Source organism: Corvus cornix, chromosome 2, assembly GCF_000738735.6.
Source record: "Corvus cornix cornix isolate S_Up_H32 chromosome 2, ASM73873v5, whole genome shotgun sequence".
Classification (NCBI taxonomy): Eukaryota; Metazoa; Chordata; class Aves; order Passeriformes; family Corvidae; genus Corvus; species Corvus cornix.
Window position 1 is genome coordinate 104,619,147 of NC_046333.1, and position 27,409 is coordinate 104,646,555.

Here is a 27,409-nt window from a genome sequence, read left to right on the forward strand (position 1 = left end):
AAAAAGTATAAATATGCCTTTTCAGTTTTCCCTATTTAAAATTTTATCTGACTAAAATTATAATGAAACTCTGGAACTTACAAATCATGCAAGTAAGTCTGAATCTTCCATGATTATGTTTGTATTTAACATGTCTGGGTAACTTCATTTTAGTAATCTTAATTTTTAAAATTAACAGGGGTGCACAAGCGAAGTCATCATCAAGGCCCTGATGATATTTACTTGGATGACCTAAAGGCTTTGGAACCAGAAGTTGCAGCACTCTACTTTCCCAAAAGGTAATTTTGAAGTAAAATGCTGTAAATCTGGGGTAATTCTGCAGTTGCATTACCAGAGTCATCACATTTATTATTTATGCACCAGTTCTGATAAAAAGAATCGCACTTCATGTTTCTAGGCTTTTGTGAAGTAATCAGTACTAATCTCATTGTGAAAATTCTAGTTTGACAAGAAACACATTGAAAGATCACATGGGAGGTGACTGCTGAGAGTTACCTGTTTGTGGAACCTCTGTGTTCTGCGGACACAGAGGGGAGTGCATTGAAACTGCACTTGTGTCAGTACTCTTGTTTAGCCGTATTGTGGACTTTGCAGTGGATCAAAGTAGTAACTCTAGCCTTAAATGACAGTGTGACTTTTTTTTATGTCATTTTTCTTTTCTGTTGTACTTTTTCCAACAGACAATGTTCTGAAAACACCAAAAGCAGTGCCTTATTTTTCCTTTTTCTTACTTTACAACTTTCTGGTAAAAATTGAGGAGCACAGTATTCTGCAGAAGCTGAATGTAGAGGATGTTTTCTTAATTTAAATCCAATTTAGGCAAGAAATGTAATTATTGCCCAGTTTAGTGTGATGTTAGGAGAACTGGAAACAGTCTGCCAATATTTTGAAGGGTTGGTGTGGGTGTGTGTCTGGGTTTTTTGTTTGGTTGGGTTTAAATTTATGTTATGAAATGCTGTAAAAATGCAAAAGCAAGATTTTTTTTTTTTTTTTGAGTAATCATGTAGTGTGTTCTGTAACCTAAAATCTGTACATTTTTTTTAAAGTAAAATACTTTTCACTTTCCTTTAGTGATTCTGATCCTGGCTTCAGGCAGTGGACAGAGTCAGATACCCTTTCTGGTTCCCAGTCACCCCAGTCAGTGGGAAGTGCTGCTGCTGATAGTGGTACAGAGTGCATGTCTGATTCTGCTATGGACTTGCCTGATGTTACACTTTCGCTTTGTGGAGGTCTCAATGAAAATGGAGAGATTTCTAAAGGTATGTGAAAGACTAAAGCATAAAGGGGAATAGAGCTCAGGCAGCTAAACAAATGAAGTGGCTTGAATGCTCTGATTTCCTCCTCACAAAACTTTAGCTTGTTACTATGCTCACGTTGAGAAAAGGGGATAGAAAATCTTCATTTTTCTAAAATTCACAAGCATTTGCTAAGCAGAGATAGCAGAATTAAACCTCAGATAAATCAAGAACACTTGATGTCTTGAGAAGCTTTCTGTCTCCTTTTTCATACTATATATTGTTTATCTGACCAACTACATTGATTTCTGTCTGCAAGTCCTTGTTTAGTCCTATATAAATCTTAACAATTCATCTTCTTTCCAATTGCCTGATTTTTCTTCTTTTTCAGTTTTTTTCAAGTGATAAAAAAAACCCTCTGTGTTGGACTATTTTTTCTGCTCTTCTTCTTCTGTCCTAAATGATTGTTAACCTCTAGATTGTTATCAGCTGACTGTTCTCTTTTAATGCTTTAGCTTGTTTAATATTGAAGTCATATGTATTTTTGAGGGAGCTTTTAGGAGCATAAAATCTTCATGGACATGTACTGCAGTGTTTTCATATTACTTTTTTAAATGGTCATCCAGTCTCTTAATACATTTAGTGAAATTTAGGTGCTTATTAATAAAAACTCAGGACTGTTCTCATGGTAACATGGTAGTAATACTGGATTTGATTAGAAAAAAAGGATGTCTTGATTGCAGAGTCTTACACTAAATCATGGATTTCTGCAAACATGTATAGAAACTAGTTATGAAAATGCTAGTTAGTGATAGTAGTTTTTCAAACCTGAAAAGCTGATATCACCCTTCCCCCTCTTCTTTTAGTGTAGAATGTAGGCCCCTTACCTGCCATCACAATTTTTGAAGAAAACTTGTCTAGACAAGCATGGCTTTCTTTTTCCAACCTTTGGACTGAATTAGTTTCTCCTTATCCTTCCTCTTCTAATTTCCTAATGCTCTTTACTGTGACTGTTGAAGTGGTACAAGGCTTTTTCTGTAGGGAGGAGGCAGTCACAGGATCCTTGACAGGTAGGCCACATTAGCCCATCTTCAGTGATGCTGCAAGATCAGCAGAGACTCTGAAATGACGAGAGGGTTTTCCTAGATATAGACTAATCAGACATCTTGGGATTTTTTATTATTATTTTCTAATTAAAATCTCTTTCTATTGCAGAAAAATTCATGGAACATATTATTACTTATCATGAATTTGCTGAAAACCCTGGACTCATAGACAATCCTAATTTGGTAATACGGATTTATAACAGGTAAATTCTCTGTGTCATGTAACTAGGTCATAGAAAATCCCATTTCAGATCTTGTCTCTGAAGTGAGCACATTTCTCAGCTTCTATTGCAATTTGTGTGTAAATCTGTTTGAACCAAAGATTTGCATTAAATTTAGCTTTAGCTTAAGTGAGATTTTTTTTTTCTGCAATTGCCACTGATGTTGAATTGTATATATTAAAATGACTTTGCTTGCAGAAAATGTTAATATTAGTGGTTTGGCAGCAAATACATATTTTCATCAACACAAGGGCAAGTTTTCATGCTGGTATTTATTGATCTGTAGTCAGATTTTGTAATATCTTACCAAAAACGTGTTTTAAAACAGGTATTATAACTGGGCATTGGCTGCTCCGATGATTCTGAGTTTGCAGGTGTTCCAGAAGAGTTTGCCTAAGGTAAATAGATAAATGCATACTTTCTTTGAAAATTTTGTATGTAGTAACACCTGATTATCTCTTTGTTTTTCTATACAAATTAAAAACACGTCTAATTTTTCAGGCCACTGTTGAGTCTTGGGTCAAAGAAAAGATGCCAAAGAAGTCTGGACGGTGGTGGTTCTGGCGCAAGAAAGAAAGCATGACTAAGCAGGTGGCTGAGACCTACTGTGATTTTTTTTTTTTCTGTTAGGTGTTAAAAGATGAAAAAAGGTGTTAAAAGGTTAGGTGTTAAAAGATGAAAAAATTATAATTTGTCAGCAGTACCTCAAAACAGCGCTCATATAGCTCAGTGTCACTGATGGCCAGCTGAGAGTTGCATAGCTGTAGCTGCATCTGTTCATTTAGATTCAGACTGCATCATTGTCTGGTGTTACTAGTTTCTTCAACAAAATTTACTGTATTCAGCTGTTGTACATTATTCTTTAAAGTCTTTCTTCTAAGCCATAAGCAGTTATCAAAGCTACTCTTCAATCACTGCAGTATGTTTTAGGAATATACACACAAATAAATATGTATGTGCTGTACTGCATAATAGTTAAGCTGAGACACCCCATTTTAGTCTAAATCAAGCTTTCTTAACCTTGAGTATGGGCCTTAAACTTGCCCACAAAAAAGCGATTTATAAGCTTAAATGATTGACAGCTCCTTTAATACTAAATTCATTGTGTTAATCTAGTAGTTCTCAATTTCTGGCACACAGTTTTGTTTCCTGAAATAATGAAAAGCTTTAATAGATAATTTCTTCATAAGCATCCTTTTGTTAAATAATTTTTAGAACTTATTATGTAGAATGGATGGTTCTGAGACTTAATATAGTTTATGTACTACTTTGGTAGCTGTTTTTCACTTGGATTGGTTTAAAATGCTTAAAATGTCAATATGTTCTTTATTATCGTGTTGCTTTAGATACCAGAGGCAAAAGAGGGGAAAACTGAGACGCAAAGAGCAAATGAACTGCCAGCAACTATAAAAGAGCAAGTTAATAGTAGGTGTGTTCCTGTCTGAAGACTTACTTGTGGACCGAATTGTATCTTCTTTTCCTTTTTTTTTCATTTCTTTTGGAATGAAGAATTCAGTATTAATGTACTGTGGGAAAAAACATTTTCCTGTAAGCTGCTGAAGAGGAACCAGATGTGTATAGCAAACAATTCAGCAAAATAATGTGGCAGCAAACATTGTAGGAACTACAAATACACTACAATTATTTCCTAAATCCTATTGTGTTTGCTTCTTAAATCATAACATAACTGACAGAACAAATACGTACCTGGTAACCTTTATCAATAGGCCACTGCTCTGTAAATACAGTGATACTGTTTCTGATAGACTTTGTAATACTTTTTTTCTTTTGTGAAGGCCTAATATTGTATGAATAATTTGAACAACGTGGAATTTTTTGTAACATTAAATAATTGAAACAATAAAATAATATTAATCACAGTGCACATGTTGCCCAAGTTGTCGTAGACAGCTGTGAGTGCTTTGCACAAAACTCTCCCATTCTGGGATATTTATTATGCATATTCATATTCTCCTGTGATTTTGCAAAGATACTTGTGAACACTGGTGTCTTAAAGATTTAAAGAACTAAATATATTGTGATGTAATACTTAAGAGAAACTTAATGCTGCTTTTAATCTTCAAATCTCTAATGAACAGGAAAGTAAGTCTGTGAATAACCTTAAAAGGTGAGCAACTTCACTAACTTATCACCCACAGTTTAAATGACATAGTAACTGAGGCAGCTTTTTTAAAAACAAAGCACTGCTACCCATTCAGTGTCTCTTTTCATCTGCAGTTTACCTAATTCATCAGCACAGTATTAGTGACCACTTGACACGGTGTCTTTACTAAACCCATCGTGTGTGGAGCCAGCTAGGAATAGTCATGTTTAGAGCTCCACCAGTACTGGCATTACAAGTCTTACTTGCTTACTGGCTTGTACTGGCTTTTATCTGGGCATTCATTAGGCCATGGACTTCCTTAATCTGTGCTATCAGGTAGTAGCAAATCTTCAACGTAAGCAGAAATTACTCTGGCATAAGCATCTTACTCTATTGAAGGATTTTATGTAGCTTACGTTTATTCTGATTGATGTCATGTTAGGCCTCCAGAGGATGATTCTTCTAGTGATGAAGCATCCCAGGAGTTGAAGGAATCCCTGAAAATGGATTCTGCCCCAGCAGAGCATCCACCCCATGGGAATGTTACATCTTATAAGAAGTCACTTAGACTGTCTTCGGACCAAATAGTAAGTGACGTGCCTGTCTTGTGCATTGGATGCTTCATAACCCTTAAAAAAAAAATCTTCAAAAAGAAATTTAAAGTGTATTTCTGTGAAAAGAGTAGGCAGCTGCAGGGAATTTTTGATAATTTTTTCTTCTGCTGTGTCTTTTTAAGAATCTGTTAGATTAAAAACCAGTAATTTCTTACAAAGTTCTGTAATCAGTTATATTAACATGTTGCCAAAAAAGTGACATTGTTTGCTTCTGCAATTTGGATATCCTGGGATATGCACATCTGTGTAACAACATACATTTTAAATTGGTGTGCACTGTGGTCTAACTTACAAGTTAGTTCTGCTGCTGTCTAAATGCATGATTTTCATCAGGAAGAATTTGATGAAAGCCTTCACTGAGTAGGAAATACTGTCATATCCTATGGTAAACTGGGAGTTTACCTCAGAATTACCTTCAGAATGCTGCAGTTCTACTGTAATAGCACGAATTAAAGTGGCAGAGTGTGAAATATCTGCTGCTGTAGTCAGTATAAGAACTGTGGACATGCACATGAACCAAGCCTGCAACAGACTTTGACAGCAAAACTGTGCCAGTGTTAAACATGGTTCAGTTTTTGATGAGTTAATCAAAATAGACAAGGAAGAGTATATGAGCCATTTTGTGCAGCTCATTTATGATCCTAAAATCATAAAATAAAAATTTTAGAGGGAGGGCAACTTATATTTTCAATTATTTTTATTTTTTCTGCAGGCAAAGTTGAAGCTCAGAGATGGCCCTAATGATGTTGTATTTAGTATTACAACCCAGTATCAAGGGACTTGCCGTTGTGCAGGAACAATATACCTCTGGAACTGGAATGATAAAATCATCATATCAGACATTGATGGAACAATAACCAAGTAAGTATCTTAGGGGATTTTCTTTCTTTTCTTTGTTGTTTGTTTTTTTTTTTCCTAATCTTACTTTACTCATCCTATCCTGCTTTTCAAAACAAGGTAAAGGAACTTTATTTAAGACAAATACTAAAGGAAGTTCATTAACAATCTTACTTTGATTTTCCTTTGTACTTGCCTTTAAAGCAAACTAGAAAATATATTTTAAAAGAATAATGCCAAGATGATAATGTTTGCCACGTGATTGTTCCCTCATTAGACTTCTCCAGGTTTAGCACCCATAGGTTAACTTGGAACTGACTTGTGTTGTATGACCTCACTAATTGCTCTGTCTGGACTAGTTATTAATTCTCTTTTTAAATAGTATGGACCTTCTACACAAATATTTCTGTAAATAATCTTTATAAATTGTATGTTTGTTAGTGTTTGTCTTTAACAAAACTCATATACCATGTGTCAGGTACCTTTGATTCTCCTTTTAGGTCTGATGCTTTGGGACATATCCTCCCTCAGTTTGGCAAGGACTGGACTCATCAGGGCATTGCAAAACTCTATCATTCCATAAATGAGTGAGTATACAATCTATGAAACAATTAGGATTTTCTGGAATATGGGAATTAATGTACAGGTAATTGGATAGTTGTTAAAAATTACGCCGTTTATTAAAATGTGTTGGTCGAAGTGCTGCAAGTGAGCTACTTCTCTCATACACAAATGTAACTAAATTCTTTCCACAGATACACACTTTTACAGGAATGCAAGCCATCACTTTTACTACTTCCCTTCTCAGACATTTTGTTCTGCATTTTAGCTTTTAGAAACTGTGTGTAATATTTTCATGAATACAAAAGAGAATAGAAATAATTTCTCAAACATGCACGCCTGTTTTCCACCAACTCAGGTTGGTCACAAAGCCTTTCAGAAACATGGTATGGCATAAATTTAAAACCTAAATAGTGTCCTTCCAGTGTATAAGTGTTTTCTGGTTTAATGGGTTTGCTCCCAAAGCCAGGTGAATGCTCCATAGGTTAGATTTTATGTTCTGGAACAATTTATTACTGGCACAAAGGGTAGGTTGGTGACCAGGGTCAAGTTTTCTGTCATTTTGTTGCATTTCTGACATAAGCCAATGTAGTACAGTAGAACAATGGAAAAGTAATGCAGCAAATCAGCAATTTCCCCTTCCTCTCTCTGGATTAGTCAAATGAATGTGTTCACCTTGTGATCTGCAAGGACCTGCAGACGCAGCCCATGTGCCCTTCCCCTTGCAGCTACAGTGAGGTGTTTGCTTTCTTCAAAAGTGTCGTAAACTGCACCTTTATAAATGTACTGTTCCTCTAAGAGGTACATAGCCCTATGATATTTGTGTCCAGTAACTTAGGGCAGAATAAACCTACATACTTCCTTACCTTTCAGATGTGGTCCTTTGTCTAGCAAACTTTTTTCAAAAACGCAGTGATTCCAGAAATAATACTTGCTTACTGAGGACAATCAACTGTTAGAAACTTCAGGATTAATTTAAAATAATCAACTTCTATCTTTTTTTTTTTTTTTAGTAGTCTTTCTTTCCACAAAAATATTTTGGGGTCTATATTGTTGGCCTTCATGTGGCCCCTCGTGATTCATGGGAGATAATACGAATGTTTATGTTTTGTTTGGGTGGCTTGGGGTGGGTTTCCTTGTTTATTCAGTGCATAATAGAAGAGCAGTTTTGGAATTGTTTGCCAAACTCAGTCAAGTCTTTGAAAATGCACATAAACACTCCAGCCTTTTGTGCACGCAGTAACTGTATACAAATCTGTGTGACAGATGAGCATACAGAGTCTGCAAGAAGAATTTAGGGGCTTAATGAATGCTTGTTGTTATCCATCCTTCACTCTGCACTGCAAATTCTGCCAACAACCTGAAAGAGACAGGAGATCTGGCACCCGTTATTTTGTGATGCAGATAATTTAAATAATTGCTGCCATCCTACAGCTGAGCTGAAAGAAGCTGAATAAAACCAATGTGACACTTACTGAAACACAGTCTAGTCCGTCTAATGGTGTCATCTGAGTATTACTATCCCTATTCTGTTTGCACTTCCTGTTTCTCAGTTTTGGTTGTGTATTTAAACTGCTACATGCCTTGCAGATTCTTTTAAGAATAGAAAAGTCTGTCCTTGTGTGTGTGCAGAGCTCTGCAGCAATTCAGTACCTAAACTGGTGCCTCTGGACGTTGCTATAATCATGTACTTACCCTTGCAAAGAAACTTTGGCAGGAATATGAACTAAGTTGGTAATTTTTTTTTCTAGAAATGGCTACAAGTTCCTGTACTGTTCTGCCCGTGCCATTGGGATGGCAGATATCACCAGAGGATACCTGCACTGGGTAAATGACAAAGGAACAATTCTCCCCAGGGGCCCTCTCATGTTGTCCCCCAGCAGTTTGTTTTCTGCCTTTCATAGGTAAGCATGTGGGATTTCTTGTATCAGTTCACTCCTCATTTCAGAGAAAGAGTAAGTTAAAAATATTTGGCATTACAGCTATAATGAAACGTTCCGTTCTGGACTATGTTTGCTACTGAGACTTGATGTCCCTCTAGTGATCATTTAAAAACTCTGTTTCGTCTGAATTTCACTTGTATACTTCTGTTCCTGTGGGCACATTGGAAGTGGCTACAAAACACAACATATCAGTCCAAGAGGAACTTGTTTTCCCTTCATTCATCTAGTCCATGACTGATGACTATTAGGTTCTGTTTATATTAGTACACTTCTGTCTTTTCAAGTATACCTGCAAGGGTTGCAGTGCAGTGCTACTACACGGTAGAGAGAAAAGAAAACAAAGCGGGCAGTACAGACTCACGTGAAGTGATCTTGTGGACGTGGGAGTGCTTCATGTACAGCTACTTAAAAAACAGGATGGGAGTGTAGATATGGTTCAACTCAGTTGATCTTTTGGACCAGCCATAGTCTACCTGTTCTTGATGGGAGGAGCTAATGATGGAAAAGTGTTGGGGGTTTTTTGTTTGTTTGTGAAGGAGGTTTTGTTTGTTGGGGTTTTTTGTTTATTTGGTTTTTATTTTGTCATGGATAGCAATGACAGCAACTTCCATTAATGTCATGGACCTTACTTTTGTAAGACAGGAGTTGTAACAAGCTTATGTGTACTTGATTAGATCTTCTGATTCAGATAGTCAGCTACAAAAAAGCAGTTCACAACTGCATTCACAGCTAGGAATTCCTTCCCATTTCTACTTAGCCTATGCACAGTATTCACCTGTTTCTTTTTACTGTGGATGTTGGAAAAGAGGGAATGTTTGATTGTTTCTTGTATTGTTCTTGGAGAGCTACTTAGCACTGTCTATACAACTACCAGTGCTAGCAACAGGAAGCAATGAGAATATAAATATCAGATAAATGGGGTAAGGAGGATACCTTCTATCAAATCATGATTTAGAATTTGACTGTTGAAATTTTATTTTAGGGAAGTAATAGAAAAGAAGCCTGAAAAGTTCAAAATCGAATGTTTGAATGATATCAAGAATTTGTTTGCTCCCAGTAAACAGCCTTTCTATGCTGCTTTTGGAAACAGGCCCAATGTAAGTGCCCCTTTCTAACTGAAGGGTTAAAATGTATGTACTTGAGAAGCAAAACAAACAGGCTTTTCTTTTTGTGTTTATGAAAATTTGAATATGGAAGCAGGACACTGCTGCTTCTATGGGTTTGATCAGGAAAAACCACATGCAGATACCTTAAATAAAAGTTGCTACAACTGCTTATATGACAAAGGTTACAAAGATGCATTAGTATTCTCAGAGTTTTGTTAAATATGTGGCACCTTTGCAAATTCTTTTGAAGTATTTTAACTGCTTTATCACCTAAGGGTATTAATTCAGTGCTTCATGGTGTTGAATCCCTTTTACATATCGTTCCTGTATTTTCTCTGCAGCTCAGTACTTCTGTAATTGAGTGAGAGAAAGAGGGGTATTGTAAGAAGAATATTGTCACCAGGAGTGGTGTTGTGTGGTATAGACTTTGTGCACGTTTGTGGTCCCAGGCTTGGGAACAGGAATTAAGTGTTTGGAGGCAGGGGGAATATTTTGTTAAAGTGTGCATGTGTATGTTTTGGGGGTGGGGTTTTTTTTACTGTTGTTCAGGGACCTTTTTTTTAAGAAGCAGATTTACTGTAGCCTTTTTGGATCAGCTTTTGTCATTCTTTTGATAAATTGCTTGTTAGATCACATTCAATAAGGAAATGTTGAAGCATGTACTTGTGTTGGTGCTTTTTGCAGGACGTATATGCCTACATGCAAGTGGGAGTTCCAGACTGCAGAATATTTACTGTGAATCCAAAGGGTGAACTGATCCAAGAACAGACTAAGGGAAACAAATCTTCGTAAGCCCATTTTTGTTATTTCAGCCAAAGACAGTGTTTAGGAATGAGATTATGAAATAATTGCATTTATGACCATCATCCCCTGTTACATATGACATGTGCAAAGCCTTACTTGCCAGGGACTTCCAGCTTTGGGTACTTGACTGAAATTTTTCAAGATGAAAACTGGCAAAATAAAGTTGAAAATAGCTTCTGCAGTCATGGGGCTTTCTTTGACTAGAACTTACTGGTCTAGATTTCTAAAGCTGCTTTTGGCTACAGCTGAACAGTAGCTAGACTGCTAAATAATGGTCTTTCTTCTTCTTTAATACAGGTATTACAGACTAAGTGAGCTTGTGGAATATGTGTTCCCATTGATTAATAAAGAACAGAGTTCTGCATTTCCATGCCCAGAATTCAGCTCTTTTTGCTACTGGAGAGAGCCTCTTCCTGAACTTAACATGGATGACCTGGCCTGAAAAGTACTTCTCACCAGAAGAAGGAATTTCATATTCAGCTACTCAGCCTCAGTTTAAATGTGAAGAACTTTCTTAATGAAGATGTTAATTTATATATTGGTACCGTAAGTCTTACTAAAGAAATCACTTTAATTTCATTGGTTTAAAACAAAGAAAATGCAAAGCTACTGTCTTACTTTTTGTGGGAGGGTGTGTGGATTTTTGTGTTTGTTTGTTTATTGCTTATTATTATATACCTGTTCTAAGGCACTTGAGATTGACCTGTCATTGATGGTCATGGTACCCAAGTGCTTCTGGGCAACTAAATGCTGAGGTAAAATATGACTTTGCATTTTCATCATTACAGACCTTACTGTAAAAATAGATTATTCTTTTTTAAGTTGTCCTAAGTATATTTTCTAAAATGAAGCCAAAAAGTGTATGGAAACTGCCAAATAGAATGTCAGACCTATTAATGAAAAACGTGGTTTAATGTTCAAATGGTCAATTAGGCCATTTTTGAAAGAAGCCAGAGCCTAAGACAACTGTGCTCTTTCTCAGCTAGAATACAGAAAATGTATAGCCCTTACTAGCCTGACAGATTCTGAAGACATAAAATTCCTCTTTAAATGTTAATATGCCTTTTGTTACATGTACAAGACTGAGCTTGTACAAATCACACTCAAACTAACTCTGCTTATTACGTCTTGGGGTTTTTTACACACAACGCTTAAACTATTTCATGAGCTTGTTAAAATGAAAGTTGTCTTCAGACACTTGTATGGCTTTTGTTGTTTTCAGGCTGTGCTGCATCATGTTAAATTTTCATCAAGAAAAATCATGGAACATTTCTGTAAGAGTTGGGGAACTGGCATTTTTATTTCCTTTTTCCGCACAGAGATAATGTGTATGTGTGTGTATGCTGTGTAGGCCAGTAAAATGTATGTACAGATTATATTCAGGGAATTGTAATACTAAAAAAACAATTATGTATTTAATTTTTTAATTGTCTACTGCAGGTCTTTCCAGAGTTCTGTATTGCAGGTTTTCAGTAGCTGGAACAAAATACAACTCAGTCGTGAGATTCCAGCTGTCAGAATGGTTAAATGCTGTAGAGCAGAATAAAACCTTTTTTTTTTTTTTTTAATGTTTTGGGTTATTCACAAACATCATGCTGGTCATTCCTCAGGTTCCAGTCAGAGCCTGTGAACAAATTACGTTCCAATTCTGGTATTTATCAGCTATAAAAGCAGCTAATTGTTCTTTCTCCAAGAGTACTTGAAGGCAAAGGTGGCTGCTTTTTAAGTTGAATTAGTACATTTAACTTCTTTTGGACAAAACTATGGTGAGAATGTATCATTTCACCAGCCCAGAGGGCTTAAGGACTACAGTCATATTTAAACATCATTTAAACACCAGTCCTGGGCTTTCTGGGTAAAGCCTTTCCTGTCACTCACTCCTTTAGTGAGTTCCTGGGGCCATGTGTTAAAGATCCTTCCAGGGGCAGCATCCAGAATTTGCATGGACTCTGGGGCAAGTTCTTCCCTGTACTCAGCTCCCGGTGGGAGCAGGGCAGAGCGAGTGCTCTCTGGCAGGCGTCTCTATGGCTGCCTGCTCCGTCCTGCACTGGGCTGCTCCTCTGGGAACAGCTGGGCCAGACCCTCCTGCTTCAGCTCATGTGTGCTGCACGCAGGCAGGGAACTCACTCGGTTTTACTACCTGCAAAAGAGTACATTTAGAGGATTTTACGTCCCTCTAGGAGTATTTTTTTCTCCATTGTCAGGCTGAGAGTTTTAACCCACAGTTCTGATGTAACACCAGCTAACTCTGGACAATTGGTGTGCTGCTCGGGGAGGGGCATTTTTAAATCACTATATAAATGAAATTTTTTTTCCCCCCATTATAAAATTCTAGTGTATTCCTGTATTTATAAAACACTGGATAAAGAGTGGAAGCAAGCAAAATCAATCTGGAATCTCTTTCAGAGCAGGAGGAGGAGAGTGGGATAAAAAAAATACCTGTCACGGTGTGTCGTGCATGTCAGTGAACTGAAAGGCATCCTCATTTTTATACTGTGAGAAAAATACTTTCTGTGGTTCTTGGTTACTAATCTACTCAGTGTTTAAGTGGATTTCACAGGATTCAATTCAAAGGATATTTTATTGCTTTTTTCTTGTATTTTTTTTGTAATGTCAAAAGCTTGCAAACATCATTCCATGTATTTTTTTTGCTTTTCTTACTTTTTATTCAATAGGTTTCATTAGAAACAAAAATTTTCATGATCACCAAGTGCTTTGAATATCAATGTGATTTGAGCTTTTAAGTCACTTAAATACTTAAAAATTAATAAATAAGAATCCAACGTAATAAAGTATTTTAATTACAAGATTAAATTTTCTATCTAAAGATTCTATTTTGCAGAAAGGGAGTGAAGCAGCCTTTCCTAAAACATTCCTTTTGTGGATGTCAAAATTTTCTTTACTATGCTTAAGTCTACTCTTGGTAGCCCTGGTATTACACAGCTTTTCTAAAGATAAAAGCACTTCATGAAATTATGATGAGTTCCCAAGTGGAACAGATTGTTACCAAGGTTTGGCTGTGTCTTTTTTGGTTAATATTTTTTTTCCACTAGTCTTATTTTTTTTTCTTCAACTCCCTTCATCTTTTTAGACAGTCATAAAGATAAAATGTGGATTTCAAAGTGGAGACTTGAGTAAATAGGAAGCATGGAGAAATAGTATTGGGTGTACCTCCAAATACATGTACTTTCAGCTGGTATGAAAATGGGGGTTGTGTGAGTTGTGTAGAGAGCTCCTCATTCTGCTGACATGTCATTTTGCATTGTAGGAGTGTCCAAAAGGTTGCTTAATTTAAAAAAATTGATTTTTTTTTTTCTCTGTAACAGCTACAGTTTTATATTTTTTTTTTTGATAAAATGTAAATGTTGTCGAGTCTTTCTGACATGAGTAGGGCGGGGAGCTTGGTTTTTCTAAATCTAGCTTGTATCTGAAGCGTCTCAGATTGTTTGTTAACCCTGTTTCGGGACAGAATATGGGGCCTGTCGTTGCGTACCTGTGTTCTTGGGGCTGCTGGGCACTTTACTGACTCTAGAGCAGACATCTCATTGCTGTCAAACTGGGCTTGTGCCACAATATCAGTGTGGAGTGGGGTAAATAAGAATTATGCATTAGCCTGTCCTTTTGTTACCTTAGTGGAGAGAAGTGGCCTGAAACTAATGTTTGAGAACAAGTTGTGCTGTACTGATGTAAAATTAGCGCAAGCTACATCATTCTTTCTGTGAAAGAGGAACTTCTAAGTGTGCCTGGCTGTGGGCACACGCACACCCCTGTTAAGACTGTGTTGTTGAAGATGCAGATCCTCTTAGCGTTGGAACCCCTCAAAGGCTGAGTCAATGACACCTGTCTGGGAGTAAATAAGGAACATTGCAATTCAAGACTTGTTAGTGACTTGGACATTACCCATTTCTATAATGATTCAAAGATCAGCAGTTTTAAGGGTACGCATTTCTGGATTTTTTTTTTTTTTTTTTTTTTTTAATTTACTGTACCAAGCATGTTTGTACTTCAAAAGATTGGGCTTTCATTCCCAACAGTATACAAGTGCATGTGCAATCTTGGCTCATGTCTTATTACCCTTCTGTCATCAGTATATGCCTTCCAAAACCCTTTTTTTTCTTTTCAACTGGAAAAGTTTAACACTTGTGTCAACTCTGTTATGGAACTTCTGAAGCAAACTCTGAATCCGTTTATGGTAAATGCAGAAAAGATGAGCTTTCATGTTAATGTTTCATGCAAGTATTTTAGAAAATGCTGTCATATGAATGAGTTGTTTAAATGACTGTAATGCAAATTCCTAATGAAACATCACAGATAGATAGTGAATTTGAGATGCCTTTAAAGTGTCACTGTTGCCTGAAGAAATTTTAGTTTCCAGAGTTAAAATTTGCTAAATAGAATGGAATTATTTGGGACTTTTTTTACAGTGTTAATTCCTTCCAGATGAAAGTTAAAATGTTGTTTATTTTGAGGGTGGGAAAACTCTCTTCAGTCATTTGTTTCATTTTTATCTTGAAGATGTGGAATACTTGATTGTTAAGCAACCCAATCACTAATAAGGTAGTGTGTTTAAAATGTCAAATCTGTGATCATACCAATACAACAGTGGTTTTTGTTAAGACTGGACTGTCTTGGGTACAGCAACCCACACTTCAGTGCAATGTTTATTGGTGTTCGGAACAATGTTATCACAATAAAAACAGACTTAAAGTGAAAATTCTCTTTCCTTTGTGTTTGGTAATACCTTTATTGTAGTGCTGATCGAGTAAATGTGGGGCTATTAAAATTGCATTTATATTTAACATGGAATTCAAGTTGGTCTTCTAAGGACTACAGTACATTTGCATTCTTTCACACTTGATTTACTTTTTTTCAGAGTATTTATACAGCTGATAAAAAATTGCTGTCATCAAGATTAACCTGTGTGCCAGTACCAATACTGGGTTACAACTATAATGAAAAGCAAACATGCACTTGGTAATATAAAATATCAGGTAACAGAGGCACGACCTGGGAATGTAGAAGCTGCCTTGAAGAAAATGTTATAACTGCAGTTTGAGCTCTTGTAAATCTGCCCTAATTTGGAGATTTATCCTATTTCCATCAAAGTTAACTTTTCCCTTTCAAGGGAAAGAGTATTGTCTTCCACAGCAGTTGTTAAATAGTTTGAGGCTAATATTGTGAGGCTGTCTTGGAAAAGGGGCCTCAGGCTTTCAGTAGAAATTGATTTTCCTGGTCTCTTGGTGCTCGTGGTAAATGCAATCAACTAGCAACCTCTCTAGAGAACCTGAGTGTTCAGTCACATTGTGACACATCTGCATGAAAAGGTCAGTGATGCTGTGCCTTTTGGTCCTTCTGTGGTGGTATTGGCGTTTTATCAGCTCCTGTGTTCCTGCTGGGTTTCCCCCATGACTGTGCTCGCACACTGCGCTCACTCCTCACCCCACACTCTCCTCACTGCCCATTTTCACACGTTGCTCTCACTGCTTCTTTGGTGCTGCAGTGAGTGACTGTGCCAGTGCAAGCAAGAGAAGGGTGGTGTGTCCTGTGTATGCCAAATGTTTGGACCTGTTGTGAAAACATTTCTGAGCTGCCCTTGTTTCTCCTGTGTCCATCTTACCCTAATGCACTCCTACTAGGGTGGTCTTGTTTTTGGTGGATGGATTTTCTGTCTTGGAGCAACTGGCTTAGATGTGTGAAGAGCAGAACCACAGTTTCCAGGAACAGGCACTTCCCTCTGTGCAGGACACTGCCTGGAGTTATGTCATACAATTGGTGCACTGCGGGCCTGCAGGCCTGCACTGTTTTGGTGGGAAATACATGTATGCTCCCACTTGCTGCCAGCTGAGCTCTCGTACCAGTGGTGAGGTGAGCAGGGAGTCAGCTCAGAAGGGTTTTCTGAGCAGATGTCCCACATGCTGCACGCATTCAGAGCTTTGCAGGTTTCACTGTTGGGCACAGCAAGGGTTTGTCAGGGTCCTCTGCCTGGCAGGGGTGGCCACTTCTGTGCAGTGTTTCCTAAGCAGTCCCTTGCTGCTTTTCCTCCTTTCCCTTAAATTAATCAAACCCATAATGGTGTCTCTGTCCCACTTGAGAGCTGGTGCACCTCCTGTTTTCTTTCTGGTCATGTCTTTCAGTCAACCTTTCTTTGCCTTCTCTTTTTAATTCATCTTCCTACCTTGCCGGTCTCTAATCTTAAAATCCCCACCTCTGATGATACTTCATGTGTCTGTGCTCTAGTAGTGACAAGCAACAGCCTGAACTGCTCATCCTAGAACTGGCTGAAGGGCAGGGCTCAAAGGGTTGTGGCGAAAGGGACTGCTTCTGGCTGCTGCTGCGTGACCAGTGGTGCTCCTCTGGGCTCAATTCTAGGGCCAGTTCTGTTCAATATATTTATCAATATATTTATCAATGTATTTATCATTCTGGCTGCAGGAGCCAAATGCACCATTTGCAAGTTTGCTGATTATGCCAAACTGGGAGGTGCTGCTCACTCCGGAGGGACAAGGCCTTGCAGAGAGATCTAGATGGATTGGAGCTTTGGGCACATCTGCTTGCAATGCTGTCGTGGTTTGGGAATGGTATTCCCCAATTTCATGTTCCCACTGAAATACCCCAGACCACTGAGCTTTCTCACCCCTCCTCCAGCTCCTTCCCTGGCCTTGTGGAGGGCTGGAAATGAGAGCTGGAGGCACACAGAGATAGAGATCACAGGTTGAGATAAGAACAATTTACTAGAAACAGCAATGAAATAAGAAACAGTAGCAACAGCAAAATGACCAGCAGAGTGTACAATTCACATCTGCTTGCTCACCCCTGCTGTAACACTTAACTCTGTCCCTACCAGAACCAGGACAAATGCAAAGGCCAGTGATTGGTAAAAATGAACAAACAAACAATAAAAACATCCAACCAACCAACAACCCTGAAAAATCCCCAAAGTGTTTCTGGAACCTCTTGTGTGTAAGGCAGCCAAGTGCACTCCCCACATGCCATTGGACACTTCCTTTTCCCTGGAACCCACCCTGGTTTCCCCATGCTCTTGAACTTCAAGCTGCTTTGATAGACCACAAAGAAGGGTGTCCCACCAGGGCCTTAGGAATGGCTGGCTGCCCAGTCTCTCAGTCACTGGGAAATATACCACATGCCAGCAGAATGGACAGAGGGGAATGCAGCCCCGGGGTGGTCTGTGCAGCTGCTCAGCACTCCCGGGCATGGACAGCCCGTGCTCCATCTGCTTGTGAAGCACACACAGCCTTGCTGCAGTGGCCGGCTGAGCCCTGCAGATGCCAGGTCCTGAGCCTGTGGGCTCTGCCCACTGCCATGCTGGGGGAGTGGAGGGGCCATCTCAGGATCCCCAAGCCTGTCAGTGTTTAAGAGGCATTTGGCCAATGCCCTTGACAACATGCTTTTGCTTTTGTCCGGCCCTGAACTGGTCAGGCACTACTTGTTGTAGGTCCCTTGCAACTGAAATGTTATCTTTGCCAGGAATCAGGGCAGTGACTGAGACAATAAGATGGACAAGAATTGTGTTGGCAGAATTTCTATGTACTGCAAAGCCTATGTAACAGTGCTTGACACTGAATAAACATTTAAAATATACATGCAAGCTTGACTGAGAAGCCAGAAATTGCAGTTCTAAAGGCAGTGGAGAAGAGAGCAAAAATTTTGGCTTACAGTGCTGCTGTATTCCCTGGAAAGCAAAAGAGCATTGAAGCATGACACAAGAGGTAGGCTTTATTTGGACATATCTGCAGTTGTTTTCTGTCATACAGTTCTCTTTATGTTGCTGGGTATTACTCTCTCTCCCCATTTGAGATTATTATATATATATATATATATATATATATATGCATGAATATATGTATAGACATGCACACCAAAGCATAATTTGAAATGCACTGTTCCTTTTGCTGAAAAATTGTAGTAATGTTCCTTTTTTCACAATTGGGACAGGAAAATAAATGCCAAAACCTGCTTATGCAGTAACATGTTACAAGATGTTGTTTGAAGTCTCCCATATACCCAAAGAATTGGCAGAGCTGCTGTTCTGCATCTCAAGTCTGCCGGGTACATTGCAAAAAGGTTGTGTTGGCTGGAGCACAAGTCTGTCTTGTGATGGCAGGAGACTGCCCCCAGGTATTCCTGGTAGCTGAATGATTTGAACTCTGTGCCATTATCCAGAAGCAGCCAGCAACCTGCAGAGCAAGTCTCAGTGGAGTGCACATTCCTCCCATCTCCAAGCTGAGGCCATAAATGCATTTCTGGTTTTAGTGAAACAGACCCATAACCACTAGTGGGCTGTCATGCAAGGACTTACCTAATCAGCAATCACTTCCAAATGCATGCTGTATTGTCAGGAAACAGTTCAATCCTGATTTGAACATCCCAATTGCAGTTGGGGAGCCCTTTACCTTGCATTCCCAGTGCATTTTAAAGCTGCATGAGGTGGTGATGGGCATGTTGTTTCAAGTTGCTTTCTTATGCTTTCCACCTACAGCTTGCTTGACTGTTTGCAATTTTTCTTTGGGCCAGTTGGCTACACCAAACCAACTAGAGTCTCAGTGACACTGCACAAAGTTGCTGCAACTAACCTGGTGTACACTGAAAGGAAATGTGATAGAATACCACAGAAAATCCTCATTGCTTTGAGTGTTCTCAAAGTGGACAGTAGAAATGTTTTTGCTGTCTCAGAGGTCTTAATGGCAAAGTAATGAGGTAGAATTTTTTTAATACTTTTTGCAGTGAAAATTGGCATTCCTGCTTTGCTGCAGTCTTTCCTGGGGATATGACTGATTTATATGTCACATTGGGGCTCTAGGATATGCTTGCCACATTTGGCCAGAGCCAAGTCTCTCTGGCTGTCAGCATGCTGGCTTGGCTTCAGATATTCTGCTGCTAAAGCCCTGCCTCTGGGAATTCACCTGTCTCACAAGTGATATTGCCCTGGGGACTCACCTGGTTTGGATATTTGCAGTCCCTGGGGAACCACAGTGCGTCGTGCCTGGCTGAGGGACTGTCAGACACTCATCTGCCTGCACAGCTTCACCTGGTAGGGTTTGGGTTTCTTCCTGTTTTGATGTCAAATTAGAGCACCTGGCCCAATAGATACTGTATTGTCTAAGAGTCTTGCAATTCTCACATAATGCCTTACTAAACTACCTACAAAGCAGTCTAAAAGGTAGCACTGTGATCTATGAAACAGGCACCAGTCCTGTCTTAGAGCTCCCACCTACTGGATTTTTTTTAAGGCTTTCTCAGTTAACAGATGCTTCCCATTTGAGCTTGTGGATGCTCCTGGATGTGGCAGTCAAATCATAAACCCACAGTGAGAAATGTTCCTTTCAGTGCAGGTATTTCTGTGTTCTGCTGCTGATTCTCACCAAAGATGTAAATGCTCCATCAACAGGCTCAGGGTATTGTGGAGCAGGGCTCTTGCTCTTTCCTTTGAAGCTGGGCTGTTCTGTGTGGGACCAACCCTTGTCAGGCCTTTGCATGCATTTGTGCTTGAATCTCTTCCAGCTGCTGCATTATTAATATTTTATACAAGCACTGACTGGAGCAGAGACCAACTCAGGTTCCATCCTCCCTCTCCCTATTCATGGGAAATATCTGTACATCCCTGTGGTCTTCCCAGCTGGGTCAATATTCCACCTTGTAAGCTCCAGGAAAATAACCTCATTAGGAGGAACCGAGCCACCTACTCTGATTACAGCAATTACCAAGGAAGTGCAAATTAAGGGTCAAGTCCCCCTCAACAAAGGCGGGAATCTTAGACAGAGGTTCCTTGTAAAAGGTCATAGCTTTAGCCACCCACACTGCCAGACATGAATGGGAAGCTACCCCTGAAAGGTCTAAAGGTGTCCTCAAAATAAGCTGCTGGGATTGTGCCCTGCTGTGACACAATTTAGGGAATGCTCCATAGCAGGGTACAAATATCAGTTATGCTGCATTATGAGGGCTTAAACTATCCCAGCACTGCAGCAGCAGATCCTGGGTCTAAAGGGAAACTTTCTGGTAGAAGATGGCCCTGTCCCATCAGCAGAACTGGGCTTGTGAAGATTTGTGGGTTGGATTTTGAAATCTCCTGGAGCAGTTAGGTAATAATTACATAATTGATACAACTTCTGCAACTCTTAGCTCTAAACTTGCCCTGCTGATTCTTAAAAATTTCTCACTTGGAGGGAGGTGGGACAAAACAGTTGTGTTTGCCAGCTAGGTCTCCCTAAGCACTCAGCTCATTTTGTTTGTTTCCATGAGTCATTTTTAGAACAGGCAACAATAACCTTGAGTCACACGTAGTCTGGAGCCAACTTCTTAGACAACACAGCTTTCTTGAGGAGAGTGAAAAATATCCTGAAAGGAAAAGTGCTTCTCTGGCTTTTGTTCGTAACAAGAAATTAAGTTTTTAAAACAAAAAAAAAAAAAGCATATGATATGCTTGGCTTTTGAAAACACAGAAAACAACCCTTCCTCTCTGTCTGTACAATTCTGAGACCTAGAAAGGCATGGGACAGAAAGGACAAAAGAAAGCTAAGCCCCCCTTGAAGAAGCGTGCAGTTGCTGACTGCATGAAAATGCACAGGTCCAGGAAAATGCAGGGAAATGAGGCGGGGGCGGCTCCTCCTATCAGGAGTGCAAGTTCACTGTACATCTTTGGCTACTGACTGCCAGCTGCTCTGACAGAAACAGCCTTCCTGCTACAAACACAGCCAGCCCTAGCTTCTGCTTATCTCTAACACCGTCATTTTGAAAATCAGGTGCCAAGAGATCTTCCCAAACCAGGCAGGTGCTTTAAAACTCCACTCACCGTTTCCTTCCTGTGCCCACAACTCCCCCAGTGCAACCCTAGCTGCCCTAGGACTGACTCAGAGGTCCTCTGTGGACAGAAAGTTTTTTCTGCCTGCTTTTTTTAAAAGCAGTTCAGCTTCCAGGATGTGATAGTTTGTTGTGGGAAGGCCCCATCTCATTGCCTGGAAACACAATTGTTAGGGAGCATCTGTTCCAAAACTAAGTAACAAAAGCACAAGTCTTCCTCTGATCTTCTCAGATGGGAAGGGCTTCAGCTAAATACACTGTGCTGCTCTACAGCACAGGGAGTTCTTCCCTCACCTAAAAAAATTGTTTGTTCTGAGGCTACAAACAGCTGTTCTGCATTTGTAATAAGGAAAATACACTACACAAACCACTATGATAAATACAACACTGTGTGGCATGAACAGACTATTGAAAAGATCAGTTGATATAAAGAATGTACAGGTGACAAATGTATGTACATGTGAAAAATGAATGTACAGTCCTGCTCTCAGTTAAACGTGGCTGGATTTGTTTTCAGCCACAAAAGTGATCAAAATGCTAACTCCTAAGAGCCAAAGCATCGCTTTTATTACCTCCACTGAGAAGTGGCTAGTGTGAGAAGTAAAATACTGCTGCCTAAATTGTGTTTATCTGTTTAAGCTAAGGAAGCTGCTCTATCCATATAAACAGATGCTGAGTGTTAAAACAAACCTCATTCAAAAGCACCAATGCAGGAGGCTGTCACAAGGACTCTGGCAGACAGTTGGTCTGTGCATTTGACAATATTGACTAAAAACACTATTTTCCTTTATCGACCATTTTTTCTCTGATTTGTCTTCTACCATGCACTGAAGACAAAAACTTCCCTTCTAATGCAAGTACTGCTGGAGTACCAGAAACAAACTCTATAAAATTTTTTAAACTTTGCAAAATCACCATTTTTCTGGCTAAGCAATGATGATTCTGGTTTATCTGACCTGTTTTATTAATTTCCAGGAGCAAGCTTTAATCTCAAGAGCATCATGAATAACCAATCATCTTTTTTACTCTATAAATAGACAATAACTGTTCTAAATCTTTCAGTAGTAGCAACTGCACCTTGAGCTCACATCTGCCCAGTGGCAAGCTGAGGCAAGTTTCTCCCTATGCTGCTGCTTCCACCTGACTGAATCACTCAGCTTGTCTCCTAGCATTGTGTTTGGCTCTTAAAGGCAAAAAAGAAAACTGATGCAGATGAATATAATTTTGCTTTGCACCACAATGGTTTGCAATTGCACTGAACAAACTGATTATGCCAACACACGTTATTAAATAATACAAGGAGTAAAAAGTCATCAACCATATCCACTACAATTTCACTTTCTTGGCTCTGCTTTACTGAAAACATGAAAATAGCTGACCACAACTGTAAACTTGAGTGAAGATGTAAACTTTGATACACTAGGGACAGTTTGAAAAACTAGGGAAGATATTGCAAAGGCAATTTAATGGGGAACAGCAGGAGCACAATGGAGAAGTATCTATTGAGAACATACTTGTTTAAACAGTTGTTCTGCTTGTACAGGTAAGCAAGGGCTTGGGAAGGAGTTCATTTAGCTACAAAAATGTGACTTTTGTAGCTATCTCTGGAAAAAAGGGACAAGGAAAAGGTTTCTGTATAGACTATAAACCCATCACTGAAATCAAATATATAAACTGAATATATTAAAGCTTTGAATTTTATTACACTTAAGTTCTTCTGAATATCTTACCCTTCTGCCCTGTTCAAGGTAAACCTAAACATGAGAAATGGAAGGATAAAGGAGAACTCCACTAAACGTGGAGTACATTTCGTCAGAGTCTGTGTAGGCCAGCTTGCCTCCCGTTACAACAACATTTACTTCATCTCCTGCTTTGAGGTGAAGAACAAGGTGGAACGTCCCAGGACCACCACAGGTCTGTTTCCCCGAGTAGGGTTTGTGATACTCCAGCAGTTCCCTTCTGTACCCAGCAGTGTGGAGCTGAGCCACACTGGCGTTGGAGACGGACAGCACCGCTTCTACGTACTCATCCCTCTCCGGGGCCAGCACGGCCGTGATCAGGTAGCGCCCTTCATACGGTGATGTGAAAATGCCTGTAGAAGAGAGACAGACTGGGCTCAGCACAGTAACTCACAGTGGGGACACCTGACTGCTCTAAGCACAATGACAAACATAAAGCCACATGGGTCACCCACTGCTACGTACACGTAACTGCAACAAGGTCAGCCTGGGCAGGGGACCAGCTGATTGAAGTCATGAAAGCAAACGCCCACCTAACACCTCAGTGCTTGAGAAGGAGGCAGCCCTCACTTAGGGCCCTTGGGGAGGCAGTATGAGAACCTCCCTCCTCCTCTCCTCTCCTCCAGGTGACCCAGCCACAGTGAAGTGGATTAGTAAGGAACCTCACCTCTGCTACTTGGGCTCAGCTGGCCTCAGGTGGGCTGAGGATGCACAAGCAGCTGTGTAGTGGTGAGCTGGGCCTCAGTAGTACTGGGCAGTCGTGGAAAACCAGCTGTGGCAAAGCGTCTGCCTGTCCACACCCACAGGAAGCTTTTACCCCAGTGTGTCTGGCTTAGATGGACTTCGTTCAGTGTGCCAGCAAGGCCTGAGGTATCATGGAACACTGGTAACCCATGCTACTGCCTGTCTAGCATGTCTGTGGCTCCATTCTTTGGCTGTTACCTGTATTGGGGTTATAGTAGTCCCCGTCATTCACAAGCACTTTGTTGAAGTGAACCACGCCAACATCGCTGGAGAAAGGCTTTTGTGTGAGCCCAGCAGAAAATGACACCAGAGAGGGCACAGCAGCAGAGGCAGGTCCTGAAATGGATAACAACACAAGTCAGAGTCACATCAGGATGACAACACAGCCTTTTCCCTATGATGCTTTATAATCCAGTGTCTCTGTTCCTGCACATACTCCACTTGGACTAATCCTGCCACTTGCAGGATGCCAGAATTAGCAGAACAAATTGCTGGCCCAGGCCCCAGGTGTCTCACCATAAAATTTATGGAGCACCATAAAGTTCCTGCCTTGGCCACAGGTTTTTTTGGGTTTTTTTTCCCTTCTAAGGAATGGCTTGTAAATGCTGGCAGTGGAAATCCTACCACCTTTCAATTCAACAATGCTTCTGCCAAAGACTTTCTTCAGGATGGAGGCTGACTTCCAAAATCTCCACTCTCCATCACTATCACAATGGCCATAGGAATGCTAAAGATTATAGCTCGTGCCAGCTTTCCTTGTCATGTTGAGAAGCTGTGCACGGCTTAGATTTCCCACTTTCTCTGCCAAAGTATAGTGAAAATGGCTATAAGAATATATAGCACTTCAGTATTAATGCAAAGAGAACCTCTTGTCTCTCTCCAGCACTTCTCTTTTGGGGGACTTTTCACAATTTTTTCTTCTCTCATCAGATCAAACAGACACTTAGGTATTTTATAGTGGCTATCCAGTTACTAGATAAACACTGCTGTTAGACTGGGCTGGATGAAATATAATTTGGACAATTAAGACAAATTTTTACTTTTAACAGACTGACTTAATGGCAAGTGTGCAGTGCTCAACCGCTTACTAGTCCCATTCTAGTTACGTTCCCTTTAAACATTTTCCTTAAGGCAGTACACGCTGCTAGAAGTAGTCAATTCTTGCTGCTTTGTCTGGGCAAGTAGCTAAACAACAAATGCCCTGAAGTCATCCACAGCTGCTGTTTCACCCTGCTCCTTCTGCCTTCCTTAAAATTAATGTTTGGCCTCTCCCTCTCAGAGATGCCAATCAGCAACAAATGCAACATTCATCAAATCATTGAGCATCTCGAATTGAAAGAGACTCACAAGGATCATTTAAGTCCAACTCCTGGCCCTGCACAGGACACCCCAGCAATCACACCTTATGTCTGAGGGCATTGTCCAAACTCTTCTTGAACTCTGTCAGGCTTGGTGCTGTTCCCACTTCCCTGGGGAGCCTGTTCCAGCACCCAACCACCCTCTGGGTGAAGAACCTTTTCCTGAAATCCAATCCAATTCAGATGATATTGATTAAAAGTTTAAAAAGTCACATAATCTAAAATGTGGATATACAAATGTTCTGCTATCCATTGTTTTTCTGAATAACTCAGCTGGGGCAGGGGGGAGGAGAAGGCAAAGGGGAAGACATGCCTGCAACTTCAGAACTGGCAAATAACTACACTGATTTCCCTCAGGGGCTGGTAACCAGCTGCCTCATTATCTTTGGAAATCTTCCTATTTAGCATTTGGTCTCATGCTCAGCAGATAGACAGAAGCCCTTTTTCATTACTCCTACCTACCAGTGTGCCTGCAGGTGCTCCTGTAAGCTAAAATGATGTTATTTGAAAAGAGCAAAATTAGTTGCAGAAAGTCTACTTACTTAAACAGCTTCTGTAGAGCTCCACCACCTTAACACAACGCTACTTACAGAAAGCTCCTCTCAGCTTATCTTGAGGAGACTCAAATTAATTGAAAACACACCTCAACTTGTTGGCTCACTCAGAAGGTGTCTATCCCCTGCAGTCACACTGCACAAATGGAACAAACCATGTGCTGCCTGCCCAGAAACACTGCCAGCTTTGGAGCAGCTACAGTCCTGTTTGGGTTGGTGTCATCTGAATAAAGGAGTGACTCCTGCCCTGGCTCTCCATGGCTTCCTTCAAGATTTTCCTTCACTAATTGCTAGAATAGTTACTAGAAATACCTCTTTGTTGCTATGCTGATGAAATTGCTTCAGATCTGCAGCCTAGTTTAGCATACCATATGTATCTATTCAAAGGAGAAATCTTAAACCTGTCTGACTATCCTCTCGATCAGTTCAGGGGTCGATAGAAGATGCACAGTAAAGATGCAGTGTGTCTGTGCTCTCTTCCCCTCTTCCAGCTTCCAGCTGGAGTTGTGCCTGTTCGAAGTGTTCGTAATTCCTACCAACAGCTCAGCAGTGCTTTTGCAGAACTTTACAGAGGGCTGCACCACCTTCTCTTACATGTCCCCTCTTGCAAACACTTTTCTTCATGCAAAGATCAAAGTTCAGCTTCTTGAGGGAAGGTCCAGGCTTGGACACTACTGTCATTTGAGCAGTCAGTATTATGGAAGTATAAACATCAGAAAAAAAAATTAAAGGATTTTAAAACTGTGAACCACAGGCACAGCTCTGATGAAGAAACTGCTAGGCAGACAAAAACTTTCACAAAAGATTTGACCACAGTTTTACTCCCCCTTTTGGGGGAGGAAGAAGCTCTTTTGCGTTCAGATGCATTCAGGAAGGTTTCACTTGAGATATTACATGTAGATGTAAGCAGGAGCAGGTAAGTCTGTTCTTGGCAATCAAAGCTACTGTAGTGCATTCTGGGGAGTCAAAAAACCACAGAAGATGCATGGGTGGCTCTTGTTAGGTTACGGCTACTTCCACCCATCTGCTAGTTGTGTCTCTGGTTCTCCACCTCTCTTTTGACTTCCAAGCACAGTTCATGCCTCCCACAGAGCCCAAGGGCCAGAAAGAAGGAAAAGAAAAAATATCACTAAGCAAAACAAAACAGCACACAGCATAGGCATTTGCTATCAAGATGAAAGGAGAAAAAGCCAACAGTGTGACAGTGCTGCTGACAACTACTCAGCAACTGGAACGAGGAAGAACCAACATAGAAGAGAGACTGTAAGTACATAATTCATTTGTCAGGAGGCACTTATGATTCCCTTGGATATAGCAGGAGTAAGGAGGATTTATCAGATTTCCTCTGACAAATGGTCAATACTCCTAAGTCTAAATGAGGGCAAAGTGTGTGATTTCAGTTAGAGCAAATGAGACAAAAATACCAGCAATTTATCACCGCCCTGCCTTTTTTTTTTTCTTTAAACTCTCCAATTTGACCTTAACATCTCATTTTCAGAAACATTCCTCCTGTCTATGGGTTGGCCAGACAGCACAGCACCCCACTGATTTCCATGAGCCAGTGCTCAATGAAGCTGCTCTGCTAAGTCACAGTGATTCTAATGTGGATGATAACTCGGCGTGCTATGAAGGCACACATACTTTTCTCCTGAGTCTGTTGGTAACACC

The 27,409-nt window shown here is 40.0% G+C and overlaps 2 protein-coding genes across 4 annotated transcripts in view; one reads left to right on the plus strand and one right to left on the minus strand.

The window, feature by feature from the left end:
- LPIN2 (lipin 2) overlaps positions 1-15,245 on the plus strand; it is a 44,893-nt gene extending 29,648 nt beyond the window's left edge. For 2 of the 3 annotated variants that reach the window (XM_039550122.1, XM_010396352.4), the window contains exons 8-20: positions 179-278; positions 1,072-1,259; positions 2,451-2,544; positions 2,891-2,960; positions 3,064-3,153; positions 3,909-3,991; positions 5,109-5,253; positions 5,993-6,141; positions 6,618-6,704; positions 8,430-8,582; positions 9,604-9,718; positions 10,412-10,515; positions 10,829-15,245. In XM_039550122.1, the coding sequence (XP_039406056.1) occupies positions 179-278; positions 1,072-1,259; positions 2,451-2,544; positions 2,891-2,960; positions 3,064-3,153; positions 3,909-3,991; positions 5,109-5,253; positions 5,993-6,141; positions 6,618-6,704; positions 8,430-8,582; positions 9,604-9,718; positions 10,412-10,515; positions 10,829-10,973 (1,523 nt within the window). In that variant the 3' untranslated portion in view covers positions 10,974-15,245. The remainder of the gene's footprint in view (positions 1-178; positions 279-1,071; positions 1,260-2,450; positions 2,545-2,890; positions 2,961-3,063; positions 3,154-3,908; positions 3,992-5,108; positions 5,254-5,992; positions 6,142-6,617; positions 6,705-8,429; positions 8,583-9,603; positions 9,719-10,411; positions 10,516-10,828) is intronic. The other variant, XM_019284005.2, reaches the window with a different exon arrangement.
- Positions 15,246-17,243: 1,998 nt separating this feature from the next.
- Positions 17,244-27,409, minus strand: part of EMILIN2 (elastin microfibril interfacer 2) — a 37,338-nt gene continuing 27,172 nt past the window's right edge. The window contains exons 7-8 of the mRNA XM_039550121.1: positions 24,028-24,165; positions 17,244-23,438 (exon numbers count right to left, since the gene is read on the minus strand). Coding sequence (XP_039406055.1) covers positions 23,101-23,438; positions 24,028-24,165 — 476 coding nt within the window. The 3' untranslated portion in view covers positions 17,244-23,100. The remainder of the gene's footprint in view (positions 23,439-24,027; positions 24,166-27,409) is intronic.